A 23,441-nucleotide genomic window follows, 5' to 3' on the forward strand; every position below is an offset into this window, starting at 1 on the left:
GACCCAGCATTTGCCTGTTCCTATAAAACAATTCTGACCTCACTTAGGATAGTCCCTATCAGCTGCTTGCATTGGTGCTGGAACAAATTCAAGCAACAAATCTAGTATAATCATCATCCCAGCATGGCAAATCATATCCTAAATGCCACTGATATCACTGACTAGAACTCCATTGACTCTACCAAGACATCTGGACACCCAGCTTTGCTAAGGACACCTCATGATACATGTCTAAAGCGGGTATGATGAATCCCACTTTACATTTTCCATTGCAAAGAAAACTCTTCAATGGACATTGAGGGGGAAGTTTAGAATTGCAGCATGACCAAGATCTAATGTGCTTTGTGCCCCAGAGACTGAAATGCATGTGCAGTGGAATTAGGGTGTTTTTCTACACACAGTTTGTGGAGAGGCTGATGCAATAACAACCCCAAGCTTCAAGGCAGTGTGCTGTGGCCAGCAAACTCAGCCATCATGTAGGTGTTGAAAATTTGAGTCCTACCCTTAGGTTTCCATGACTGAAGGTTGCACTCCCACTGGCATTGCCTTTTGAAGTTTTTCTAGAGAATGAAGTTGTTTAATTCAATATTATTATTTCACTTAGCTGTTATATTCATATGAATATCCAGTTTTAATTTACAATTTAATGGAATCATAGAATCACAGAATCTGCTGAGTTGGAAGGGATCCATCAGGATCATTGACTCCAACTCCTTGCCCCGCATAGGACATCCCCAAGACTCACACCATGTGCCTGAGAGCATTGTCCAAACACTTCTTAAGCTCTGTCAGGTTTCATGCTGTGACAACTTCCATGGGGAGCTGTTCCAGTGCTCAACCACCCTCTGGGTGAAGAACCTTTTCCTGATATCCAACCTAAGCCTCCCCTGACTCAAGTTCATGCTGTTTCCTCAAGTGCTGTCACTGTTCATGAGGGTGAAGAGATCTGTACTTGCCCCTCTGCTTCCCCCCCGAAGGAAGCTGTAAACTGCAATGAGGTCTCTCCTCAGTCTCCTCCAGGCTGAGCAGACCAAGTGACCTCAGCTGCTTCTTATACAGCATCTCCTCAAGGCCCTTCATCATCTTTGTCCCCCTCCTTTGGATACTCTCTAATAGTTTAATACCTTTTTTATATTGTGGCAACCAAAACCTCCCCCAGCACTCAAGGTGAGGCCACCCCAGTGCAGAGCAGAGCAGGACAATCCCCTCCCTCGCCCAGCTGGCAATGCTGTGCCTGATGCCCCCCAGTGTCACTGTTGAGTTGCTAGCAGAGAAAGCAGACCCGGATTCTCAGTGTGGCATAAAAAAGAGAGCTTTTATTATTTAATTCCAACTTATATAGACTTTTCAGAGGTCACCCGGATTGGTCAGTTCGAAGCCTCCCCCTAGGCCTGATTGGCCAGGCCTGAACTGTCCACATCCGAGAAACTGTTTTTAATAACATCCAAACTTTGTCTTTGTTTATAAAACACAAGAAGAAAAGAGAAAAAGTTCCCATGAGAAGGGTCTGTGCTAGCCACACCCCAGGACACGCTTGGCCCTCCTGGCTGCCAGGGCACTGCTGGCTCATGTTCAATTTGCCATTGTTCAGGACCCCCAGGTCCCTTTCCACAGCACTGCTCTCCAGACTCTTGTTCCCCAGTTTATACACACAGCCAGAGTCGCCCCATCCCAGGTGCAGAATCTGGCACTTGTCCATGTTAAACTAAATATGATCAAATAGTTTTAATTAAAGAAAATTAAGATTAAGAAGCAGTACTATGGTAATATAGTGATTTTCAACTTCTGTCCATGGACTGCTGAAGATCTGTGGAATTCTTCAGACATGTTGTCAAAAGGTATTTAAATAGAAAAACATACCTTCTGACAGTAAGTGCACAGTGCTTTACCACTGGCAAATTCTTAGGGATCTGAAAAAGAATGAAAACTCCTGGAATAATATAAATGTGATGTGTAAGTCTGGCCTATGAAGTTATTGAACAGAAAGTCAATGTAATTCTAAAAAACCAAACCAAAACAAAAACTAACAAAAAATCCCAAAAAAACAACAAAAAAACCCAAAACCAAAAAAAAAACCCAAAAAACCAAACAACCCACCAAAAAACCCCAACAAGTATCAACAGCACTGAACATCATCATGTTCAGAGATATTTCTATGGGCACCCACAATAGCCCTCTTCAAGGGACTGGCATAGGGCTCACCACTTAATGCACTGCCAGAATAATTTAGTCAATTTTTTAAATTATTATTAACATGAAAAATGAAAAAAATTAAAAACAAAGATCAACTTTCTACTTTACAAAACTCACCAAATCACTGGGTGCAAGAGGCTATAAAAATTTCATGGCTGAAGATTCTGAATTCTTGAAAAGGAGGCCATGAAAAGGATGTCAGAGTGAAGAATTTCAGTAACATTGCCCAGGATACTGAGGAAAACCACAAAACAGAACACTTTCATCACAAAATACTTTAGAAAATTCAAGTAGTGCACAATCTCCATTAATCTTTTTTAAATTATACTCTAAATCAAAAGACAGCTGGAACCAAGCAAAACACTTTAATTCCCCAGTCCTGTTTAAGTTAAAACCTTGGTGAAACTGAGATGTGTCATATCCCCCAAAGCACCTCTGCACCATATCAAGGCTATGAGCAGAACTAGAGTTGCTAAACAGAAATTATCTGGTTAGGGTTCAAAGATATAATCCCTTCCAAATCGTCAGACTGACTTTACCTTAAGGGCTAAACCAAGCTGAGTTTTATTTGTGTATGCTGCAGGCTAAGACCATGCACCAGAGATGGGCTAGCCTGCAATGACTTGTTGCCACATGGTAAATGGGTCATGTCTGAATTCTGTGTTTTTCTTCCCTGCCCTCTCAGCAATTCCAATTATTCCTAAGCATAATGAATACTTTAATTTCATTATCATAAAGTGTGGAGGAATAGGGAAGAATGACTTAGGATACACGTAGCAGTCTGTACTTGCACTGAGACAAAACAACACCTCAAATACAAACTTGCACAAATAACTACAGTTGCCTAAACCAACATTAATTATATTAAAAAAGTAAATGCTTCCAGTAAAATAATCTCCAAAACTTGGTGGCAAAAGATTTTCCTAACTCAAATTTAAAATTGCCTTGTAATATCTTGCAGTTTACAGAAGTTTCAAGCTCAGAAAATCTCAGTATTCTGAAAAAGGTGAGGTACTCAGGCTTAAGCTTTCCAACATGGGAAACACAGGCATGTGGCACATCTCCATATGAATATTGGTGACCTTTTCCAGTGTGCCACCAAAGGGAACAAACCTACACTGCCTCAGCAGGCCAGTGCACTGCTTACAAATGAAGTAAGAATCTAACATATTTTCTGTGTAGATTAAGGTTCGTATTTCGGAGGAGTGTAGTGAACTTAAGGCTGTACTTAATCCTTAAGTTAAAGTAAAAAGTTAATTCTACATAATTCTATGCGTGGCATGGCCTCTGCTCCTTTTGAAATCTCTTTCTTATTCACAGGACATCTTTTGATAGGAGCTCTCATTTACATACCACTCTCATATTGGGAAAGTGAAACTCCTGATGACAAGAGGTCCCTCTGTGTATCTGGGAAGGTATCTGTGGAGGCTTGACCCTGGCCAACAGCCAAACACCCACTCAGCCTCTCATCCCCCAGGATGAGGAAAAAACAGAAAGATGGCAAGAAGACCTGTGAATAACATTTCTGAAGCCATGAAACAGTCGAGATCTCTTAAATGCTCATTCTTTTCCTTTGTTTCCCCCCAAAAAAATGGGAGCCAGAAGAAGATGTGACAGGGACTCTCAGGTCTCACCAGCAGATGCAGTTCTGCCAGGTGCATGCCTCTGTAACTGTATAGAACCTATAACTGCAGTTATATTCAGCAGTGCTCTGTGCCATGTACTGACAATTCCAAATTCTATCTCCAGCCTCAGGAAGCAGCCTTGTGTATTAGCCTTGTGTAATTCAGGAGTTCCAGCTATTTGTGTCCTGCTGACCACAGCAATTTAAGACTCAAGGAAATGAAATATCCCCAGGCAAACCAATCCATGTTTAGGAAGGTTCTCCCTGATAAATGAGGCAGCACTCCATTCCCAGTTGTTCAGATATCACTGATCACCAGCTGCAACTCACTGAAGTCAGGATGTTTGCATACTTATTTCTGTAGCATCTACAACATTCTGTTTCACTGATAAATAATCATCTTCTGAAGTATCAGGTATTCATCCAATGTTTACTACTTTCCACAGAGGAGCTCAATGGGAAAATTTAAGATCAGGCTACATAAATGCATGGGCATTTTGTGCAGATGAGTTTTTAATTAGTATTATTTCTCATGAGGCTAGTTGTGGTTTTAGAACTTATTGATACCAATGCTGAGATCCATTCCACTTTTTTTCTAATTTTCCTCAAGACAATCAAAGCGAAGGAATTGGTTTTATTGTTTTTGTGGTTTTTTTTAATTTGAAGTAGGAAATGGAAAGTAATAAGGTGTAGGAGTGATAGAAAAATTGTAAAAGTGGGAGCTGCAACAGCATAGAAACCCCCAGGGACAAACATCAATGCAATAAGGAACTACAGGACCAGAATATAAACTTGGAAAATCCAATTTCTTTTCTGTAAGAATGGAGGTTTCAGAGGCCATTGAACGTTTCAGCCATGCTCTTACACAGGCAACCTTTTATCATTTACTGGACTAAATGTAAAGCATTTTGTTTAAAAAAAAATGGAGAGTAGTATTACAAGGTATTTCTGCATGTGAAGGTAATATTTAAAAATATAACCTCTTCCATTGGGAAAGTTTGGGGTCTTTTTCTATAATCCGCTTTTTTTCTCTGCTTTTCTCAATAAATCTTTTTCAAAAAGGGTTTTCAGTTACCTTCTATTCTTACTCACTTTTATGTTTCAGGCTGTTTTTCTATTATTAATAGATCATTTACTACAGCATCTCAAACCCATTAGCATACAGCTAACAGGAACAAAAAAATAACAAAGGAATTAACAATAAAATTGCCTAATTGAAAATGCACCTGATGAAACAAACTTAGACATTTGAAGTGCTAATTTTGACCTGTAAAACAAAGACAAGGTATTTCACAAAATTATTGTATGTTTCTTAGCAGAGCTAGACTCTTTCTAGAGTATTAAGTTCGAAAATTACATTAGTGTACAGAGCATATATGATTTATTACCACACTTCAAAAATCCCACTTCTCTGTTCCCATTGATATCAATCCCATTTAAATCAATCCCCCATTGATTTCTCTCTGAAATTAATGAAAAGGTGAAAAGATACATATAGTATCTCAGGCAACTGAATTGAGTTCTCTTGCATAAATCAGAACTTTGGCCATAAGTTAATTTCTTGTTGGAAGTAGGTTTCCACATGACAATTTGTTAAGCCTCCTCTTTATAATGAATCAATGAATCAATTCATTAATTGAACCTTCTGATTCTTGATGACACACAAGCATCCCATGATAAATATAACAACCTTCTCTAAGGAATGTAAGAACTGAGGAAACGGAAGTAAGCATACCAAAAATCCAAAATGTTTTGTCTTCTGAGCTTCCGGTCATCTCCAAGGTATGACCATGTAGGTGTTTTAAGAGAACTAAAATGGACTTGTATTTACCTTCTATCAGATATAGTAAAAGGGGGAGAGGGATGTTCTGCTCAAATGAAGCAATAGGCACAATAGGAGATAAGGTGTAAAGCATCACTCTGTTCTTCCCCTCTACCCATCTCACACATCAGGTATAGGATTGTCAGAGTTTGGCAAGGTTTCTTCCTCTCTCCTGTGTTCTTCATAATCCATAAACTGAAGCTATAAATGCAGTTCTGATTACTCCATTAAGACTTCCTATTTTTCTACATGATGGCACTTTTACATCGTTTAGGTGCTTCTACAAGCATTGGGAGTGCAGAGTGAGCAGTACTGTAGCATGTCACACGCGATGCAGAATAGCAGCTAACTGGTGCAGGTCCTGAGGAGCAGGGCAGGGAGGGAAGGCTGCTCCAAAACAGTGTCCTTGTGCATCCTTACGGGAGCATGAAACCAGTTAACATGTACATCTTAAAGAGCTGCATCAACCAAAAATGCTGCATAAACTAAATGATGTGCATCAGAGATGTGTATCTATTCAGAAGGTTTAGTTAAATTGGGTAAGATCTGATTCTGTTCATTTTTCATGTGAATTTAGCTCAAGGTCAAAAAAGAGAGAAAAGCTGGTATAACTTTTGAGAAACTGTCAATAATCCCACTGATTATTTTCATCCATATAATTTCTTTCAGCTCTAGTAAGAAAGATAAAGTTGCCTGCAAAATCTTTGCTCTCTGAAGCATTCTCAAAATACGTAAGCAGTCACTTTAAACCTGCATTGATATTCTCTGTATTTCATTTCTTACCCTTGTGAAACTAAACATGCTGAGCTCTACATTAAATGTGTAGAGATATGACATACATTTTAAAAGACAGCTTCCTATGATACACAATTTAAAAGATAGTTATTGAGGGATAAACAATGATAGACATTATGGTATTTTAGCCAGAAATAATTTTCTAACTAAAGAGTATGATAATGGTAGAGCCAGAAAAGCAGAAAGCTTTGTCATACACAAAATTCTCATCTGCTGAGGTCATATCAATCCATGAAAGAAAAACAGAACTTGTCACAGCCGTGGTTTTTATAAATCCAGATACTGCATTCCCATGAAATATCAGAAAAATAGGCACTGTAAAAGAAGAATGTACATGATGAAGACTAAAATTCAGAAGCTCAATACCAGCCCCAAGGTGATGAAAGGAGGGGCCAGCAATGAATAATATACATTCTGACAAATATAATTTAGCAGTAAAGGCTTCTGAATCTTCTTCTATGGCCTATACATACCTCAGAAGAATTAATAAAAAATACACCTAGAAAGATATTTTAAGATACATTCCAACAATGTTTTATGGCCTGTGTTTATTATAGTTTTGTTTTGAAATGTTGAAATTGAAAACCTTACCCTTTTTTTTTTTTTTGTAAATCAGTTCATTTCTCAAATCTAAGCATGGTACTAAGACTTACTGCAGATACCACTGAGCACATTTGCCCAAAGCAACACATTCACATAAAAATGGTCTGACACAGGACCATTTTAGGAGAATCAGAAGCTGTTTTCTCAACAAGCTACAAGCATTTAGTAAGTGCCAGATATTAAGGGAAATTCTCGTTACTAGGCCTACATCAAAGCTCCTTTGATAAAGAACAGCTTTTGCTTCAAGTAATCCATGTCACAGCAATTTTGTTATTTAATTCTACTTCTGCATTACCTAGCACTCAAAACCAGAGCTGAACTCATTTATGCCAAGAGATAGTCTGTTCTGCAGAGAGCTGATTTTCTGCTGGAGCACATTTTGTGTGCAGTGTGCCTGGTGAAATCCAGTTTTTTGTGATGCCTGTTCACCACTGCACAGGCTTGGGAAGTTCAGCATGAAACTCTCCCACTTTGGATACAGGGAAAGAGGGTGTCTTCTCTCTTCTAATGAAAAAAGTGACACCGTTTTTCATAAATACTGTCTATTTACCCATAAGGAATTAATATTACTGATAAAGACACAGGAACTGTTTCTCAGGTCAGAACTGTACCAAAAACCTGTATATTGTCCAGCAGCAAACAAGGACTTGTATTTCAGAAATAGAAGTTCTCCATTTCAAATTCTGTTTCTGTCTTTGGACAAAGCAAGTCACATTTACAAAGGTAATGTGTCAACAACCTCCACACTCCTCCTCAGGCTCACTTCCACAATGACACTGCTTGTAGGCAGCCTACTGAAGATGCAAGTGGTTTGTTACTTCTTCAATAAAAGGCTCACTTAAAAAGAAAACAAAAAACAACAAACAAACAAACAAGCAACAAAAACAAAAAAAAAGCATCAAAAGAACCCAAAACTAAAACCCCCAACACACTAGAACACTCAAAAACCCAAACTCAAAGTCTTTTGGTAGTGCAGCCAGATAATTGATGAAATTTCTTAATTAAAGATACAATGCCCAGTAATTTCTAAAAGGTATCTTTCTCTGAGCTTTATAACAAGCTTTGCCATGCTACAGACAGTCTCTGTAAGGGTCTGTGGAATGTGACAGCATTTGGTTCATTACGTTTGTTCAGTTTAAAAGATGTTAGAAACAAGAAGGCAATTGAGCTATTAAACACACACAGGTGCACAAATGCTGAATAAGCAGGTGGTAACAAAGACAAGAGTGAGGAGCAGAAGTCTTCAGGCCATTAAGGGCAGACACCCTGTGAAGAGGGTCAGCCTGAGAATTGTCTGTGGTAAGAATGGGAATATATGATTATCATGAGTAGCACAGGATATTTGAGGATGCATGTAGGACTGTACAAAACTTCTTCTGGGATATCAGCAGGTGACTGCTAAACTTGCTATGGGATGCTCACAGAACTGGCCAAAGACAGGGAAAGGAAGGATCAGGGAGGATCTAGGAAGACACATGGGGAAATGAGATGCAGGAGGACTCACATGTGACCCAGCAGCATTCAGTCCATTTGTCTTACTGAGCTCTCTGCCTGAACACAGCAACTCATCCTATCTTTTTACAAAGCTCGTTTCTAACTTTTCTTTCTCACCTGAATATCCTGCCCCAGTGAATTTAATCCTGTGGATGTGTAATCTGCTATCAGATTTAAGATGGACTAGTCAGTGAGCAGGAGGAGACACACATACATGCACAGGAGGGTCAGGGTCCAGGCATGGGCATGAGATAGACCAAGGGGCCACAGGGATTTGTGAATTAGGGTGTTCTGGTGAGTACAGTGTGAGGCTGTGTGAGTGACCACCTGAGCTTTTCAGTCCTGTTCAGCTGGAGAGGGGGAACAGGACTTCACTCTCCGTACTTACATTCTGTATCATTTCTGGTAGAGTTCTGTGTGCCGTGGAGGCCTGACTGGCTGGCTCTGTCAGCGTCCTGTGTGTGTGCCATGCTTGTCCAGCACACATGGGAGCATGGGAATCCTGCTGGGTCCAAAGAGTGCATGTGGATGGATTTCAGCAAACCCAAGGTCCCAGAGATGTCTGGATTCAATATCTCTCATAAGATCCATAGGCTTATTTTTTTTTTAAAGCCACTTTACAGATGGCTCATGGGAATAGTAAAAGTATTGAACTTGAAAGATATATGGTGAATTTTATTATACCCAAAATACTGTCAAAATATGAAAGAAAATGCTGAAAGAACTGTACTTCTCTGCACTGCTATAGTAGTCTTATAGATATTATTTTCAACATGTAAAATTTATTAAAAATAAATTTTAAAAGAATTGTATAAAAGTGAAATACAATTTAGATAAATGTACTGAAAGTAGTTTATCATCCAATTAATGCCATCTTCTGCACAATGAAGAAAGAGAAATCTGTGCTGTGTTTTGCCTGCTAGCCAGCCTTCTGAACATATTCCACCATACCAACTGCATTACAATGTGTCTTTGATGATACTATTTACCAGGGGAACAGTATCTCATCACAGTGGTATTTAACACCCTAGTTTGGATTATATCTTACTTTGCACTTAGTTCAAAAACTAGTTCAAGCTCTCATTTCCTTATTATTAATTTTTATCTCCATTCTGTAATAGCAGTTGTTATCACTGCAGATTCCTCATTCTAACTGTAGGATGAGGAAAGTGTTCTTAATATGGAATAACTGCCTGTCTTTGGGCAGTTACTTAGTTGTCATCACACACAGCAAGCAAAAACCTACTTGAAGAAAAAATAATTTCTCCAGTAAAGTTTTACTTTGGAGTCTTGCTGAATGTTTTTGTCTGATATTTTCAATAATGAAACTGTACAGTTAGACAGGAGAACTGGGTCATCGTGGCATTATGGAAACACGTCAGCCACAGGACTGAAGTTTAATAAAGACTTTTATATATAAGACTATGTCTAATAATGAATTCAACATATCGCTTAGCTCATAATAAGGCATATATGCATGTATGTCCAACATACTCATGAGCATGCACAACGGTCTCCTGAAGACAGCTGGAAAAAAGGGGTTAATGGCAGAAAAATACTGTCAACAGCACAATTGGATCCCATGGAAAATATTCTCAATCACCTGTGCTTTGCACTTTTCATCCTAAGTGCTTTAAAATACACTCCCATGGAAACATTTGAATTTCTAGAATAGTAATCAAATCCTTTATTTTTCAATTTCTCTTAACACTAACTTGCTTGGAAGCACCTATTTTCCATGTCTATTTGCAAGCAAAAAAAGCCAATATGACAGCTGGGTATTTGCTTGAATGACCTTAGAGCAGTCTGACTAATTACAACAAACTGGCAGGCGCTTGCCATGGTTTTGCTTGTAGTACAGCTGTCCCAGGCAGAAAGATGTCTCCTGTGGAACCTGCATAGCAAGACAGATGTCTCCAATTATCATTTTGATGGTGTTAAGGTATCACATCCCTTTGCCTGCAAAAAACAGGGGCATTAAGGTCAGTTTCTTAATGCCAGCTATCTGGTGTGCTCATGTTTTGTGTTGGACAGGACGGAGTTTGTGCAATCGCTTTTTCAACAACTGTGTCCCAAGACTGCAGTGCAATTAAATTATTTATCACAGGAAAAAAAAATGGAATATGTGCTTTTTAATTTCGGTTTTGTGCACATTTAACTTAGACTGATGTAGCCAGTACAGGCAAACAATATAAACAGGCACTGACTGAGCTTTCTTAAGTATTCCTAAGCCATCCTAAGCCTTCCAGGTAACCAGCATCAGGATGAGAGGGTGTAGGGTTAAACTGTGCCAGGAGAGGCTTAGATTGGACATCAGGTGGGATTTCTTCACAGAAAGGGCGATTAGACATTGGAGTGGGCTGCCCAGGGAGGTGGTGGAGTCACCGTCCCTGGAGATGCTTAAGGAAAGACAGGACGTGGCACTCAGTGCCATGGTCTGGTTGAAAGGTGGTGTTTGGTCACAGGCTGCACTCGATGACCTCGGAGGGCTTTTTGCACCAAATTGATTGTGATTCTGTACTCTAATGTGTGCTTAAACTGAAAGCTATGCGACAGCAACTGTAATTTTATCATTACAGTGAACTAGCAAAAAAAAAATAACCCTCTGCATTTCTGGTCTTCCCGAACGGCAGGAGCCAGCAGGTGGGACCCGCCGGGCGGGACAGCTGCCCGGACACACACCGCTGCCCCGCTGCTCCCGGCTCTCCAGGAGAAGCTCCGACTGTGCCCGGCACAGCCCCGCTCGCTCCCGGCTCTCCGCACAAGCCCGGCACAGCCCCGGCACAGCCCCGCTCGCTCCCGGCTCTCCGGACAAGCCCGGCACGGCCCCGCTCGCTCCCGGCTCTGCGGACAAGCCCCGGCACGGCCCCGCTCGCTCCCGGCTCTCCGGACAAGCCCCGGCACGGCCCCGCTCGCTCCCGGCTCTCCGGCGAGGCCCCGCCCGGCTCGGCGCAGCTTCCGGGGCAGGCGCGGCCGTTCCGGGCGGCGTGGTCGCTATGGGGGTGACGAGACAGAAACACGCCAAGAAGATCATGGGCTTCTACAAGCACAACTTCCAGTTCCGCGAGCCTTTCCAGGTGCTGCTGGACGGCACCTTCTGCCAGGCCGCGCTCCGCAACAAGATCCAGATCCGGGAGCAGCTGCCCGGCTACCTGGGCGGCGCCGCGCAGCTCTGCACCACGCGGTACGGCGGGCAGCGCTCGGAGCTCCCGCAGCCCCGGGGAGGAGGTGGCGCTGGGGGCCGAGGGTGACCTGCGGGAGGTTGGGAGCATCCCCAGACCCAGCTGCCTTGCCGAAGGTGGCACGGGCTGCGGGGCCAGCGGTAACCCCGCTGTGGGAGGGAGGGCCGGGCCGGTTTCTTCCCACCCGCGGCGTCTGCTTGGCGCCGTGGTAAGAGCAGGGAAAGGTGAGATCTCCTGGGCCTGGAGGGAGTTCCTGCCTGGCTGGAGCTGCAGCCTGCCAGTCCCGGGTTATTCCCAAAGTAGCTGTTGGCAGGGGAGGACAAGCATGTGGTAGACAGAGACATGGGAGTAAAGCATGCACGCTACCTATTGGAGTTGCCTCCAAGTTGCCTTTGTTATTACTTGATTATGAGTATTTTATATATCAAAGTACAAAAAATACAGTTACACTATATATCTGCAATAACAGAATAGCCAACTGCCCACTATGGAGGCAGGTAGTGAAAATACCAGGAAGATGTATACCCTAGGCTCAAAAAACACACTGAGCCTTCTTGCACAGCATACGGACCTGGCCTGCACCTCTAAACACTATCAAATATCGAGTCATGTCCTGAGCTGTGAAAGGTTCAGGAATCGCTTTGATCCAAACTATATTCCTGTCATGTTGAAACATCACTTCTTGCTTCTTCTTTCATTAATGTCTGTTGGTCATTTTGACCAGCTTCCACTTAGGCCAGCTGAAAGGACTCATTTTCTCTGCTGCCAGAGCACTGGAGCTGCTGAGACAGCACCTCAGTGTTATGAAGAAAGCCTCACTGGGGAAATGAGCTGGTGACCCCCAGGTGGGGGATCTGGTCACTAGAGCACAACAGTGGGAGAATCCACTCCCTCAACTTGCTGCCCATGCTGCTTTTGATGAAGCCCAGGACACAGCTGGCTTTCACACTGCCAGCTCATGTTGAGTGTCTTGTCCACCAACACCTCCCAGGTCACTCTTGTCGGGGCTGCTCTCAATCCATTCTCCTCCTAGCCTGTATTTGTGCTTGGGTTGCCCTGACCCAAGACAGAACTTTGTACTTGGCTTTGTTGAACTTCATAAGGATTACACAAGCCCATCTCAGGCCCCTCTGGATGGCATCCCTTCACTCCAGCATGTCAGCAGCACCACACAGCTTGGTGTCAATGGCAAACTTGCTGAGAGAGCCTTGGATCCCACTGTCCATGTCGCTGACAAAGATGTTAAACAGGTCCCAATACCAACCCCTGAGGAGTGACATTGGTCACTGGTCTCCAGTGGGACATTGAGCTGTTCACTGCAACTTCTTGAGTGCAGCAACCCTCCAGTCAATCCCATACCCACCAAGTGATCCATCTGTCAAATCCATGCCTCCAGTGTAAAGACAAGGATGTGGTGTGGAACAGTGTGAAAAGCTTTGCATAAGTCCAGTTGGGTGACATCTGTTGCCCTTCTTTATCCATCAGCACTGTAACTCTGTTGTAAAAGGCCACCATACTTTTCATTATTTCCCCTTGGTGAAGCCATACTGGCTGTCACCAGTCAACTCCTTGTTTTCCACATACCTTATATACTTTCTAGGAGGATCCTCTACATGATCTTGCCAGGCACAGAGATGAGACTGACTGGCCTGTTGTTCCCCAGATCTTTCATTTCCATTTTTAAAAATAAATTAAATTTTAAAGTTTTATAATAAATTAATTTTAAAATCAATTAAATTTTAAAATAAGTTTAAAAAATAATTTTATTTGTTAAGTAGTGGTTCATATGCTAGGTGGTATCCAAACATAAATTTAAGGACTCAGCATTGTCACTGATGTGAATTATTTTTAAATAATTTAATATATCTTAATGTTATTAGTGGTTAATCATGTTTATAACCAAGGAAACCTTGCTGATGTCTTCAGATGGACTACTGCTTTCAGAGTTCTGGATGCCATTTACAAATCATAGAGCCTGAACAAGCGGGCGCTGCTCACTCCTAAGTAACTCACATCAGTCTTTTGGTGTTGGAAATGTGAAGTTTTTTTTGTTTAAAAATCATTGTTTCTTTTGGTTTTCAGATGTGTTATAAAAGAACTGGAGTCACTGGGGAAAGCACTGTATGGAGCAAAATTAATTGCCCAGACATTTCAAGTTCGAAACTGTTCTCACCATAAGAATCCTGTGAGTGGTTCGACCTGTTTACTTTCTATGATTGAAGATGGCAACCCTCATCACTTCTTTATTGCTACACAGGTAAAAGCTCATGGGAAATGTAACTCCATTTCATTTGATGCTTTGAAACCTAAGGACAAAGAAACCTCGATTATGAGGTTTTAAAATATTTTGTGGGAATTAATAATGTAAAGCCTTACCTGCTCTTTAATGTATTTGCTAATTATGAAGCAGGGAATCTTTTCTCTTACTTGAACAACTAGATTCTTTGACTTTGTAATGACATTGCTTAGTTTATTTTAAAGTGTACAAAACATATTGACTACCTACTAACATGTAAAAATCAACTTGTGAATGTTAATTTGCATATTGCTTATGTGTGCATCCCCTTCCCTGAGCTGCTTTTGCACTGTAGTCTGAAAAATTAAATTGTGTTAACATCCAAATAACTTCAATTTTAAGAAATTTTGAACTAAAAAATAAATAACTGTACAAATAAAAAAGGCAGTTTTTTCTTGGGCTTGTTACTGGGGCTGCCTGTATAAATTATACACAAAATGTATATAATGGTTTATAGTAGAATTCTTTATAGTTATGTAAGATACAGGAGCTTAAGATGATTTATTGCAGAAGAAATTACTATACTTGTGTGGTGATCGGCATATGAGTGAATTGGGACATTTTCCTCAAAAAATGTATGCATGCATATACGTGCAGGAAAAAAGAAAATGTTGATAAATTTTCCATCAGAAGTACAGCTAATCAGGAGAGAAACTGAAATTTAAATTGCTCTAAAAGGCATAGCCATGTATATCTGCTAGATTAAGTTTGTTATCTTTTTCGTAATGTAATTTATCTTCATAGTTTTGTATTAAAAGTAGGTGCATTTGAATTGCAAATACCATTTAATCTGAAAATATTGACTAAAGTATTTAATTTTGCAGGACCAGGACTTATCAAACAAAGTGAAAAGGAAGCCTGGCATTCCTCTTCTCTTTATTATTCAGAACACTATGGTGCTAGACAAACCTTCTCCTAAATCTTTGGCATTTGTTCAAAAGTTGCAGACAAATCAGCTTGTTCCAGAGTACCAGAAACAAAGTATTATGGATCTTAAAGAAAAAGAAGGACTAGTAAAGCAAGAAGGTGAACAGAGAAGAAAACGCAAAAGGGCAGGTGGCCCAAATCCTCTCAGCTGTCTGAAGAAGAAAAAGAAGAAAACACAGGAAGGTCAGGAGCCTTCTGCTGATAAGAAGAAAAGAAGAAAAAGAAAACGAAATAGAGATAAAGCAGAAGCCATGCAATCAGTGCAGAAGAATGAAGGAGAATAAACCTGTCTTTGTAGAAAGCACAGAGCTTGAAGATTGTTTGAACTTTGTAAAAAAAAAAAAGATAGATTAATATGCAGTCATATGAAATTGAGTTGTTAATATTAAAATTTATTTTTATGAGTTGTTACTTCTTATTACTGTATCTCAACATTTGCAGGTTATTGTCCTAATAATTTATTCTGTTGTTTAGTATTGGGTTTGTGACAAAATATTTAGGAACCCTCATATTTCATTATTCTCTCCAGCATCTTGGTTTGTGTCAAAATTCACATGTATCAATTTTTTAGAAATGCTTCTTGGCTTTCATTTGGATTTTGGTGGAATATTAGACTTCTTTCTAAATCAAGGTTGCTAATAGTAATAAAACTAGTTTTTACAATTAGCCTGTTAGAGATTATGAAACTGACCTAAAATAACAATAACATATTTATTTCCATTGTTTGAGTACACAAGTTAACTCTTGCAAAGAGACTGCATGCCCTCAAAAGTCCTGTCCAGCCTAAATTTCTCTGCAAGTGCCATGTGAACCAATACATCTCTTGGTGTTCATCGTTATTTATTAAGAAAATCCTGGAGGGTGTGCAATTGTGTTCATATTCCTGACATTATAATAGCATCTCTAGTCTTGCTATTTCATCTCTAGTTTACTCTTAATTTTTAATAAAAAAATGCAACTTTGAAATGCTGAACCAAAGTACTAGTAACAGCTAATGCCCTCACAGTATAGCAGAGCTGTGCAGGAGTCCTGGAATACAAACAGCTGAGGGTGATGTGACTCAGGCCCTGCTGCCTGTTCTGCTGTTCTGTAAGGTTATGAACAGAATTGGATTGGAGGAGAGTTGTGGTTTGGAGGAGAGTTGTGGTTTAACCCCAGCTGGCAGCTCAGCCCCATGCAGCCTTTGACTCAACTTCCCCTGCGTCGGGATGGAGACAATTGGAAGGGTGAAGTGAGAGAACTTTTACTTGGATTAAGATAAAGACAGTTTAACAGGGAAGGTAAACGCCATACAAAGCATGTAAAACACAAGCAGAGCAAAACAAGGAATTAATTCACAACTTCCCCCTGGACAGGCAGGTGTTCAGCCATCCCCAGGAAAGCAGAGCTCCATCAGGTGTTACAGTGATTAGGGAAGACAAACACCATCACTCCAAGCGTCCTCCCACCTTCTTTCCGAGCTTTATATGCTGAGCGTGAAAATGGTATTCCATATGGTATGGAATATCCCTTGGGTTAGTTGGGATCAGCTACCCTGCCTGTGTTCCCTTCCAGCTCCTTGTATGCCCCCTGCCTACTTGCTGGTGGGGTGAGAAGCAGAAAATGCTGTGACCCTGTGTAAAGGATTTTTCAGTAATAACAAAAACATCTGATGCTTCAGTGCAAATCCAAAAACACAGCTACTGTGAAGAAAACTAACTATCCCAGCCTAAAGCAGCACAAGGAGAGAGTTTCCAAAACTGTTCCAAGAACCTATTTTCTTTAGTAGCTATTGCTTCCTATGCCTCCTTAAATGTTTGGTGGCATTAGAGTCAGGAGTGACTGAGATGCCATAGTAGAGCTACATGGCATAGCACATGCTGTGGCATCAGTGTGCTCTCAGTGTTTCCAGTCATCTTCTGCTGGATTTTTAACTTTCCTAATTGCATTTCTTCTTAACTGAGATCTTCTTGAAAGCTTTCTACATGGGTTTAAGCTGTGTGTTCTAAGCAATTTTTCAGCCTCTGCATCATACGTTTGCAAAGTAGTACTTGTGCATTTTCTGCACAGGTTCTTGAATGTCTGGAGTAACGTATAACGTTTTCTGTTGGCCTTTCAAATTGCATGGACAGTTGTTTCACAGAGTTTGAGAAACCAGCTTGAGTGATGGGAGTTGGCCAGTCTTAACAGAATGTGTGGTGTCACATCCTAGAGTCTGCCGTGTTCCCTCTGGCCAGCGCAGGGAGGTGCATGGTGTCCTAGTTTACAATACAGATGTATTTAAGTATTCTGTTACCACCAGCTGTGGGCCGTTAGCTGTTATCTCCTGCTATGACTCACCCCTGATAACAGACAATGTTACCAAGATGTTATCAATCAAGACCCCACCGCATGACTCATGGAATAATGTCATCCTATTGTGAGATGCTCCGCCCAGGAGGGAGGAGCCAAGCATTCCCACCTGGATATAACCTGGCCTTGGAACTGCCCAAGTTAGCCCTGTCTACTGGGCTCCCAGAGGACAAGAGCTACCCCTGGACCTTCAAGTAAAGACCAGACCTTCCACAGGATTACTGCTTCAACTGAACTATTTGGACTGCTACCACCACTCTAACAGGGTGTCAGGTTGTATCTGACTTTGTCAGTGTTTTCCCTTCTATTATTGCATTTTTTTTTTAATTTTCCTATTAAATTATAGTCCTGACTTGTGATCTCCCACTGGTTTGTTTTTAAATTAATACATAGTGTGCTGGGTGGTTGAAGCATGGGACACTGCTGCTGCAACCCCAGCCCAGGCCTTCCTTGCATCACACCTGTTGGGAGCAGACTGTGCCTGTACTGCTCCATATGAGAGGCTGTATGCATCTTTGAACTCTCTGTGAGATATAGAATAAGGGAAGAAGGGAGCTATAATCAAGATGAAAGCTTTAACTGAAATCTTGAAAAGTCATGCTCATCGTGATATTGTTTCTAAATTGATTGCAGAAGTGAGTCCTGAGGAGAAGTTTAGTAACTCCTAGAAATACCTTAATGTAGCATATTTGTTTGATGTATATTACCTTTCCAAGCTGTCATAGTCCCTACACCTTCACTTATTTGGGCAGAGTCCCATATTAATGTAGTTTTGCTTCCCATTCCTCCATAAATATTGCATATATTTCTTCCCCCTCTGGAAACCCATCCACAGACATCACTTCTGTACGTAAAGCTTGGAGCAGACAGCAAGAGTTGGTTCACCATCAAAATCTCATTCTGAGTCAAAAGTATATTAAAACCCAGTAACTTTACTAAAAACACTGTTTTTAAATACAGAGCAGAAAGCACCCTAATTATTTACAGTAGTCCCTTCCAGTGTCATTGAAACACAAAGCTTAAATACACCTTTTTTAAAGACTGCAAACAGACAAAAACATGATTACTGTAAAAAAAAAAAACCAAAAAAACCCCAAAACTTAACAGTCCTCTAATGACTCCCACCTTAAGGAATTTATAACAAGGTTTATCTATGTTATCTTAGCATTTGAACACTAACTGACTCGTGGTGCTGCCATTGGGAAGGACTGGAATAAGAAGGGAGTGAGCTTTTAAGAGAAAAAACTGTAAAATTTATCTGCCACATAGCTGCCACTCTCCTCCAGCGTGGTGGTTTGTTAGCTTTGGGAGAGAGCTCCAGCCCAGACAACAAGCAGAGGCAATCAGACTATGTGTTTTACCTCTTTAAAATTTGAAAGAGAAGCCCACCCTAGTTTCCAAGTGAAGCAAGTCCTGCAGACCCAAAGCGGACTGGCTGTATTTATACCATTAAATCAGTAATCCCGGGAGCAGCCGCTAACACGGAGCCCAGCTGGCAGGGCTGGCTCTGCCCACGCTGGGCTCTCCCAGCTCACACTGCTGTGGCTGCCGGTGAGCATCCCCTGGGGGTGCTCTCGGGCTGTGCCGCCTGTGCCTGCTAGGCTTTGGTGAGGTTTAGCTGGTCCAGGCTACAAACCATGACAAGCCCCTCCAGAAATTCAGCAGTGTGAACCACTAGGAGCATCCCTAGGCCTGCGAGGAACACCGCTGTGGGAGTACCTGTAGAGCCAACTTTGCTGTCAGAGGTGTTCATTCCATGTACTGCCCAAAAAGCCACTGCCTTATTTACCAATAAATGGTCTGGAGTTGTGGCCACAACTGCTATAGACAGGGCTCACAATGTAACTTTTCTCTTGAAGTTTAGGATTGGTTTTCTGTAGGGTGTTAAGAGGGACTGGTTTCAGTTTTGAAACGACAGAAGCCAGAGGTAAATTAAAAGGAGCTTGACCAAAAACTTCTTTGGGGCTATTGATTTCCTCTTTCCTCAGACAACATAAATATACACCCTGAATCCTAGGCTGTAACTCAATATTTTTATTTTTATTTAAGAAGGGGAAATGACCAGCATTGTACAATACAATGTATGCTACATGTGCAGAGGAATAGAGGGAGAAAACAATAATACATCAGCCACAGTCTGCATGGCATTAATGCTGAATTTAGGACAGAGTCTCATCTACCAGCAGCAGAAGATATTTACCTACACTGCCTGCCAATTCAATTGGCTGGATTTATATGTTAGTGTGATCCGGTACTATACAATAAATCACTCCATGAGCATCTGCTAATGACACTAAATAGATGAGTTAATTAGAAGCTTCTGGAACCAGGGATGTTTATGAATCATTAAAGTAAATATGAATATGGTATGGCTTGAAGAATAAATACATTCTGGTGGTAAAAGGAAAATAGGATGTCCAGATCAGTTCTGCTCATTTATTTTCAGCTACACTGATACAGTGTGAATGACTTCTCCATCAGCTTTATAGTGTTCCTGGAGTTTCTTGAACATGTTCTGTCAGATACAAGATGAAGAATGTTGGAACAATACCATTATTTATACTCATTGCATCTTTCATATAGAAGTTTCACAAACAGCTACTGTATATTTCATACCTCTGTGTGGGCGTAATATCTCACACAGGGAGCAGCCGGAGATACGGGAATGAACAAATAAGAGCCCAGCAGGTGTTATCATTTACAATTTAAGGGAGAAAAATTGCAGTGTTCCAAGAGAGAATGACAGAAAGCAAAAGTTTTTGTACCCAGAGAGTCAGGAGTGAGAGAGAGACTGCACCTTGTGATTTAGGAATGGACTAACTAATGCCGGGAAAGAGGCTTGTGATGTATTTCTGGTAATTATTATGTCTGTGCACTCCAAGCCCCAGATTTGTTTCAGAGAGCTCAGCTGTCTGTGCATGGAGGCAGTCATTTTGTAAAAGTTGCTACAGCTTGTTATAGAAGAGACAGACTGGGCTCCCTCGGGGGGACTTTGTTTTCTGATTTCTTCTCCTGTGGTTGAGAGGGAGAGCATGCAGCTGTGCTTTGTGTATGGATACAGGGAAACAATGAAGCTGTTAACAAGGGTCCAATTAAAAACAAGCCAGAACTGAGAGCTGGAAGGGAGAAAAAAGACAATATATTAGTCATTGAGAGTTAAAGAAATCAAGGAAGAGCAAAAAATATATATGAGGGTTTTGGGGTGTTAACTGGAGGAAAGAATTGGTCGGCAGTGAAAGGTGAACCAGAAATGGCTCAGCAGCAAGGAGAGGAGGGAACAGAATAATAAACTATAAACAAGTTTTTTTAAAAAATCTAATTCCCTTAAGAAAATCTCATTACCCTTTGTGGCTCAATTTATGCCTTTTCAAAAGAGCAAGCTAGACTGACTAAACCACTCACAGATCGTGTGCTGATAGCCCAAGAAGTCCTGCAGAATGTCGGTGTCATGACGCCAAACACTTTGTGTCTTTATGGTTTTTCGATATCACACACTTTGCAGCACTGCAGGTTTGCAGCCAAATCATTCTGCTGTAGAGCTTTTCTGACCTTGTGCGTGGCTCACTGCCAGCATGCACATATTACATCCTTACTCATGCCATTAACTGATAGGGTTAATTGCTCCTGAGGGTACTCACAGCAACACTCTGGGATAGCCAGCCAGCAGTTCTGGCATGGTATGGGTACTTTTAGAAGTCTAATCTCCTTCCAGGAACTCAGCAGGGGACCTCAAAAGTTTCTTGTTGCAGTCATGACTTCTAGTTGATCCAGAATGATCTTATTGCCATGTTAATTCCTCTGGGGCCAAAGATGCTACTGATTTGACTCTTCAGGGTGGATACTCTTTCAGACTGTCTTGGAAAAACACTGAGGAAATTTTTCACTTTGTGAGTTGGCACCCACTTCAACAGGCAGATTTTCAGAAAAAATGAAGAGAACACTTTTTTAGAATTCCTGGCTCCCTCTTTCCACCCTGACCTCTCTTTCAGCTCCCAAGAATACAAGCAGGGCTGTTTTGGGATGGTCCAAAACACTGTCTCAGCCAGCATCACTCCTCCAATAGTGGCTGAATGTTGTTCCTCAGGAGTAGAATGAAAATTGACAAAACATCTTTTTGGTGCTTCCCCAAATGACTTTCCAACTTTCTGACAATTTATTAGGGAGTTCCTGACCCAAGAAAAATATTTTGTTTTTAACAGCAGACAATGAATTTCTGTTTCACTAATTTGTTCAATCTCTCCTTGAAACCATGTAAACTTTAAGCCTCTAATTTTCTGTGGCAAGGAGTTGCATAACTTGAACACATCTTACGAAAAATACTTTCATGTGTCAGTTTTGAATCTACTGCCTACCAGCTGGCATTTATAATGGGTGAAAGTTCAGGCAGTCATTCCTTAGTCACCCTTCCCATGCCACTTGTGACTGAATAGACATCTCTGATATTTCTCCTCATTCATCTCTTTTCCAAGCTGAAGTGTCTTCTGCATCACAAACAGCAGCACATAACAGGAAAACAGATTTCAGCTTAGTCAGGCACACTTGAGAGAAGCAGAGAGTCTCTGCTTTCTAATGGCTGTTTTTCAAGGAAGAGTGTGAACAGGAATAATCTTGTGAGAAAAGGTGCAGGACAGGAAATCTGCATTCAGCTCTTTGCTTGCCACAGACTCCATGGGTCTCTGAGCTGAAAGCCATTGCCCTTGAACATGTCTGGGCTTCTTGCCCATGGAATAATGGTGTATGTCCCAAGCTCTCAGAGACTGGCATCACTAGCATTCCCAACTCAACTGGCTACCGTGCTGATAATGTTGTAAGAACCCAGTCTTTGCCCAATACACAATAAATCCTAAATATAACTCAGCTGCACACTAGGCTTAGAATTGTATCCCTGTACCCTAAAATTAAACTGTAAATGATAATTTGAATATGGTAGAATCACAGAACAGCCCAGGTTGGAAGGGACCTTAAAAGATCACTTGGTCAAACCTTTCATGGGACAGGGAGCCTAAATGAGATTATCTAGCACCCTGTTCAATAATGTCTGAAAGAGCTCCAGTAATGGGGACTCCACCACATCCCTGGGGAGGTTGTTCCACTGAATGACTGCTCTTTGTGTAAAAATATTTTTATGTTGATATGAAACCTCTGCCAGTGCCACTTGTTCCTGTTGCCCTTTGTATTCTCTATGTGGCTCTTTGTGAAGAGACAGTGTCCCCTTGTAGTTTCTCCAGGGAAAAAAGACCTAACTCCTTCAATCTTCCCTCACAGAGCAGGTTCAGCAGCTCTGATAATCTTCACGGCTCTTCTTTGGCCCCTCCCCAGTCTGTTTACATCTTTCTTGAACTGTGGAGGCCAGAACGAGACACACTGCTTCAGGTGCAGCCTGAGAAGCACTGAGTGGGATGGTGAAGTAACTATCACTGCTAATTAAACTAGTGAAGATGCAGCCCAGGATCCAATTTACTTTTGTGGCTGCAGCAGCATGCTGCTGATTCGTGGTCAACTTGTTGTCCACCAAGTCTCCCAGGTCCCTTTCAGTGATGCTGCTCTTCAACCACTCAGATCCTGTTCTGAGCTCTTTGGTTATCTTGTCCCAGGTACAGGACTTGTTAAATTTCATCCAGTTCTTGCTCGCCTGCTCTGCCAGCCTGCCCGGGTCTCTCTGTGAGATGTCTCTCCCTTCTGACATGTCCCCCTCACCATCTAGTTTGGTGTAAACTTGTTGACGCTGCTTTCAATCGCATCATTCAGATCATTTATGAAGATGTTCAACATCGTGGGGCCCAGTGTCAATCCCTGGGGGATCCACCCCTCATTTCCATGACTTTTCAAATAGTATTAACAGTGGCCTTCCACTGAGAAGTAGCTAATTTCCCTGCCCTGTTTAACAATGGTCCTGTATCTTACCTGGGATTCTACTTATTGGTCATGTGTCTGAAGAACTATTTCTTGTTGTTCTTGACATCTCTGGCCAATTTCAGGTCTAGCCAAGCCTTAGCTTTCTTGGCTGCCTCTTTACATGCCCTGCCATGGTTCTCTTAGTCCTCAAAGGCTACATGGCTGCATGTCCATAGCCAGAATCTTCCTACATTTGTATTTTTATCCCACTTATAGGCCTTGCCTATCAGTATCCATAATGACTTTTCAGAATATGAGTTGTCTGCTTATGCTGGTTTT

The 23,441-nt window shown here is 41.4% G+C and overlaps 2 protein-coding genes and 1 long non-coding RNA gene across 3 annotated transcripts in view; 2 read left to right on the forward strand and 1 right to left on the reverse strand.

Annotated features, from left to right (window-relative positions):
* The first annotated feature begins 1,185 nt into the window (after positions 1 to 1,185).
* The window catches only part of LOC146442356 (uncharacterized), a 298,132-nt gene continuing 275,876 nt past the window's right edge, over positions 1,186 to 23,441 (forward strand). The window contains exon 1 of the long non-coding RNA XR_014850236.1: positions 1,186 to 1,247. This is a non-coding gene — a long non-coding RNA (uncharacterized LOC146442356). The remainder of the gene's footprint in view (positions 1,248 to 23,441) is intronic.
* On the reverse strand, positions 9,830 to 11,565 carry LOC146442357 (uncharacterized). Its single transcript, XM_085053438.1, has 2 exons — positions 11,134 to 11,565; positions 9,830 to 10,490 (listed from the first exon to the last, which is right to left on the reverse strand). The coding sequence occupies exons 1-2, from the start codon at positions 11,563 to 11,565 to the stop codon at positions 10,455 to 10,457; spliced, it is 468 nt and encodes a 155-aa protein (XP_084909564.1). The 3' UTR covers positions 9,830 to 10,454.
* UTP23 (UTP23 small subunit processome component) lies at positions 11,528 to 15,340 on the forward strand. Its single transcript, XM_085053437.1, has 3 exons — positions 11,528 to 11,715; positions 13,796 to 13,970; positions 14,834 to 15,340. Exons 1-3 carry the CDS (start codon positions 11,528 to 11,530, stop codon positions 15,218 to 15,220), a joined length of 750 nt encoding a protein of 249 aa, XP_084909563.1. The 3' UTR covers positions 15,221 to 15,340.

Source organism: Lichenostomus cassidix, chromosome 2 (genome assembly GCF_008360975.1).
Source record: "Lichenostomus cassidix isolate B80296 chromosome 2, HeHo_3.0, whole genome shotgun sequence".
Classification (NCBI taxonomy): Eukaryota; Metazoa; Chordata; class Aves; order Passeriformes; family Meliphagidae; genus Lichenostomus; species Lichenostomus cassidix.